The 4914-nt window shown below is 30.7% G+C and overlaps 1 protein-coding gene across 1 annotated transcript; it reads left to right on the top strand.

The window, feature by feature from the left end:
* Window positions 1-1881: 1881 nt before the first annotated feature.
* On the top strand, window positions 1882-3373 carry LOC145043536 (E3 ubiquitin-protein ligase ATL6-like). The gene has a single exon (XM_078992223.1). It carries the CDS (start codon window positions 1987-1989, stop codon window positions 3157-3159), a length of 1173 nt encoding a protein of 390 aa, XP_078848349.1. The 5' UTR covers window positions 1882-1986; the 3' UTR covers window positions 3160-3373.
* Window positions 3374-4914: the final 1541 nt, after the last annotated feature.

Genomic DNA, 4914 nt, shown 5'->3' with positions numbered 1-4914 from the left:
GATTGTCTAAAATGAGCAATAAAACTATAACTATAATGTATATATTTTTCATCATCAAATCTATATAAATATGTACCCAACAAAAAGAACCTAAGATATTCAAGGATTCACAAGTATATACAATTATACTTGAAAGATTAGTGAATGTTTTTTTATATAGTTCAAATTCATAGTTTTGAAAGTACTTTGTCATAATAGTAAAACATTGATCTATGGTGCATGTATATTTAGGGTTTATATTGAATACTTTCGTTGCCTAAATTTTGTGTATAGATGCATAGAAAACCGACCACCTGTAACTTGCTATAATTGATCATAATGGTCATATGTAAATACTTCTAACAAGTTCATTACCTATATGTATACAAAAAATATTACCCAAATACGATCAACACAAAAATGTAATTACTCTGATAAGTCAGTTTCCTTAAAAAAAAGTCATACGATACTAATTCACAAAAAAAAAAAACGCACGTGTAACTAGAATCAAACCTGGATCACCTTCGTAGAAATAGTAAAGGAAATCGCCTCTTCACTAGATGATCTATTACATGATTTTATAAATATTTAGGTTAAATAATATATACAAAATATTTACTAGGCATTATACCAAAGTTTGGGCCTTACAACAACAACATGCAAGCAACTAAGCAAGTTTATTTGCCTATTTTAGGAACAAATTCAAAACCATAAGGACCATTTATGAAATTTTGTGTAACATATATTGATTAGGGTATCATAAAACACATATAAACACACACACACATACATATATATATATATATATATATATATATATATATATTTATATATATATATGACGATTCAATTAAGAAAAATAGATTGAGAACGAGGGAATAAATTTGAGCCTTTTATTTTGAATCTACCGCTTAAACACTTTAGTGTATTGGAGGATGGAACAGACTATATTCATATATGAATATGTATATTTATGTACAAATTCGTGTGTATATATATATATATATATATATATATATATATATATATATATATATATATATATATATATATATATATTCTTTGTCTATAGAGAATTTCTATTATGAAAATATTTTTTTATTCTAAAAATAACCATTCTTATAATAATTTTGTCAAACATATTGTATTATTTTACTTTAATCTTATGATATTTTCTTTGTATGACAGATAATATCTATTATGAAAATAATTATTTTAAGAATAATTCGCAAAAATAACCATTTTTATAATAACTTTGTCAAACATATTTTATTATTTTACTTTAATCTTATGATACTTTCATTGTATGACAAAGAATATCTATTATGAAAATAATTATTCTAAAAATAATTCGTTAGACAGAAATATAATAAAAAAAATTATTTATAGAAAAAAATTATCTTCATAACATATATTATTTGTCAGAAAAAATAGTATAAGATTAATGTATGATAATACAATTTTTTAGAAAAAAAATTTTCTAAGATAATAAAATATATATTTTTTGTACGGCGAATAAGATATTATTTAAAAAAATTAAAAACAATATATTTTTAAAGAGTTCTTATATTATGGATTTATTTATAAAAAAATCGTTATATTCTGTTAGTGACTGGTTTACGATAAAATGATAAAAATGAATACAACAGTTTTTTAAAATTGATTTACTAAAAAGCAAATAAGAAATAAATAGACTATGTGTTCTAAAAATAAAGACTTTTAAATAAAATTTTCATTTTAGTTTAATCAAAACTTAGAGTTAAATTATTTATTTATGTATTTATTTTTATTATTATTGTTAGAAGAAGCCACCATTCCACGTAGAAGATCAAGAGAAGGTACCATTCCAACAATAACGCGACTTCTTGCAAAAGTCAAAAATAAAAGCAGGGTCCTTTTATTCCCACGCTACCCACAACCCACCTATAAACTCTCACAACTCTGTCTCTCTTCCTCCCTTACACGCCACCCTCCTCCTCGTCTCCGGCGACTTTCTATGCTCAAAAGATGAGTTCCATTTCCAAGAACAGAATCTGCTTCTCGGATGCACCAATTGCGTTTTCTCTTTTATTAGTTTCACTGCTGCTATCACTCTCTTCTGTGGAAGCTCAACCGGCATCACCACCAGATGGATATCCCTATGCTAGATTCAGCCCTTCGATGGCTATCATAATTGTCGTTCTTGTAGCTGCTCTTTTCTTAATGGGATTCTTCTCCATATACATCCGACGGTGCTCAAACGACGGTGGAGCCAGCCTCCGTGCAGGTCTTTCCATGCGCCGTGCCGGCAGAACAGCTGCAGCCTCTCGTGGTCTCAATCCAGAAGTGCTTGAGACGTTCCCGACGTTCGCTTACTCCGCTGTGAAAGAACTGAAGATCGGAAAAGGAGCACTGGAATGCGCCGTTTGTCTTAACGAATTCGAAGACGAAGAAAATCTCCGGTTGATCCCCAAATGCGATCATGTTTTTCATGCTGAGTGCATCGATGCTTGGCTCGAGAATCACGTAACTTGCCCTGTTTGCCGATCCGATCTCGTTCCTAAACCCGGTGATTCAACTCAAGTCGAATCAGGAGCTGCGGATGGAGCTGATAACCAGACGACGGCAGCTGCGGATGAAGGAAATACCGTACCAGACGTCTCGATTCCAATCGGAGACGATGTCGTCGACCCAACTCCACAACCGGCGGTCCTCAACCGGAACCAGAGTGCTAAAACAAACTTCCCACCACGATCAAAATCTGTACGTGGACCGAAACTGTTTGAGAAGTTCCGATCGCATTCCACCGGACATTCACTGGTTCAACCTGGTGAAAACACAGACCGATTCACGCTAAGATTACCGGAGGACGTGAGGAAGCAAGTGATAACCAATGGTCTACTGAACCGATGTGGAAGCACCGTGAGGGTGGTCGGAGAAGGGAGTGCAAGGAAAGGGTACAGAACCGGCGAGGGTAGTAACCGGGGAAGATCTTACCGGCGAATGGGGAGTTTAGACAGGGTTTTCTCAAAGGCGCCGTCGTTCTTGTCTCGAGCATTCTCCGTTAGATCTCCTAAAATCGTGTCAGATAACGGTGGCGCGTCGACGTCTTCCGTCGATAAGATTCCTCTTAATAACATTGGGCCGAAGAGTGATGAGCCCGGTTCGGGAAGTGCTGACTCTGGTCGGCCGCCGGTTTAGTATCTTGGTCGCCGGTTTTTGTTGCAGATTTGGATTCGAAAGCAATGTCGGGGCCACACACGAATTAAAAATTTAGGCGGAGTTGCCAAAGTTGACGTTGCGATCCTCGTGGTGGTTTATTAAACTTATAATTTTTTTTTTTTTTTTGAATTTTTGTAAAAATTTTAAATGTAATTTTTTAAATTAAAATTTGTTCATACGTATCGCGATGTGACTGAATGTGTTTTCCGCCAAATGAGAATGTTTAGCCAATCAATCATAAAACAATCATCTAAAAATATGTTGTTTTTAAAATGTTTAAATGTTTGGTACTATACAAAATTTTCATGTAACTTGTTTATGAGATCAAAACATGATTAATTTATGTTAGTTGTGTAAACTGAATAAAAATTAAATATTATTATATAAAATGATGAAAAAATATTATTGTATAAAATGCTAGAAAAATAAAATATTGTCCGATAATATAACATGAGACATTGTAGTTTTCACTCAGAGTTGAAAAAATAAAATATTATTAAAATATTTAAAAATATAGGAAAATGAGTAAAAAGAATAAGTACGAGGATATTAAATTTTCTAATATAATATTATATTAGAAAGGTTATCCCCGCTACGCGAGGGCCAGAAACTTTCAATTTTGTTTCCGAATCGATAGATATGATAGTTGTAGATAGTGTAAGGATGAAAAGTTCGAGCTTTACCCCAGACTGTTTTTTTCATGTTTTTATGAAAAAATGTAAAAGTTTTGACTGTAAGGAAAAGAAGTATCAAAATGGCTAAAAAATAAAAGGGTATGATTTAGCAACTTTTTAGAAAATTGTTCAAAGTTATCAAACTGATAAAATTTTGTGGTCAAACTTCAAATATTAAAAGGTTTCTAAAGAGTGTAAAAATATTGAATGTAGGAACCAAAAGTGTCAAAATAGTTTAAAAAATGAAAAATATCTGTAAAAAAATAGCAAGTTTACTATTTCTAACATATATATATATATATATATATATATATATATATATATATATATATATATATATATATATATATATATATATATATATATATATATATGCACAAACACCATATCAAGCTTGCCAGGTCTAGGTTTATCACATTACTCATTAGATACGTCACTTTTTTATCACATTACTCATTAGATACGTCACTTTTTTATATGAACATGGAAAAATAACACATAACTATATGAATAACTATTTAACTCTTTAAAATTAAGTTTTTTATGTTGGAAGTTTAATATCAAAATAAATGGATTATTTTCATGATATTGGTCAAGTCTTGGATAATTTACAAAAATTTCTATAGATAGTTAGAAAAAGATGTTTACATTGACTATATAATTTTATATTGAACAAAATAACCTTGACCGGCACCCTAAAGTTTTCTTCATTTCTTTTTTGAACTTTCAAAGTTACTATTATAATGTGTTATGATGGTTAGTAATAAAATCACATTATCTTTGTGTGCTTACATAATTATATAATAAATATTATTGACCCATTAAACTTCGAATGTTTGTGAAATGATTTAGGTTCATAGGGAGTAAACGATTCAAACTTTAAAAGTCAGTTTTAAACTATTTATTTTTTTATTCATCTCCTTCTTGAGATAGGAGTAGTTACGGTGAGTTTACCATTGAGTTTCGATCTTGCCTCCTTATAACATTATTAAAGATGATTGGGTCACATCGATAATGCACTTAGACATATGATCGGATCATGTTTTTATAACAACGACTT

Source organism: Lactuca saligna, chromosome 4 (genome assembly GCF_052625555.1).
Source record: "Lactuca saligna cultivar CGN05327 chromosome 4, ASM5262555v1, whole genome shotgun sequence".
Classification (NCBI taxonomy): Eukaryota; Viridiplantae; Streptophyta; class Magnoliopsida; order Asterales; family Asteraceae; genus Lactuca; species Lactuca saligna.
The sequence above is the reverse complement of the archived record's forward strand: the minus strand, read 5'-3'. Positions and strand labels throughout refer to the sequence as shown.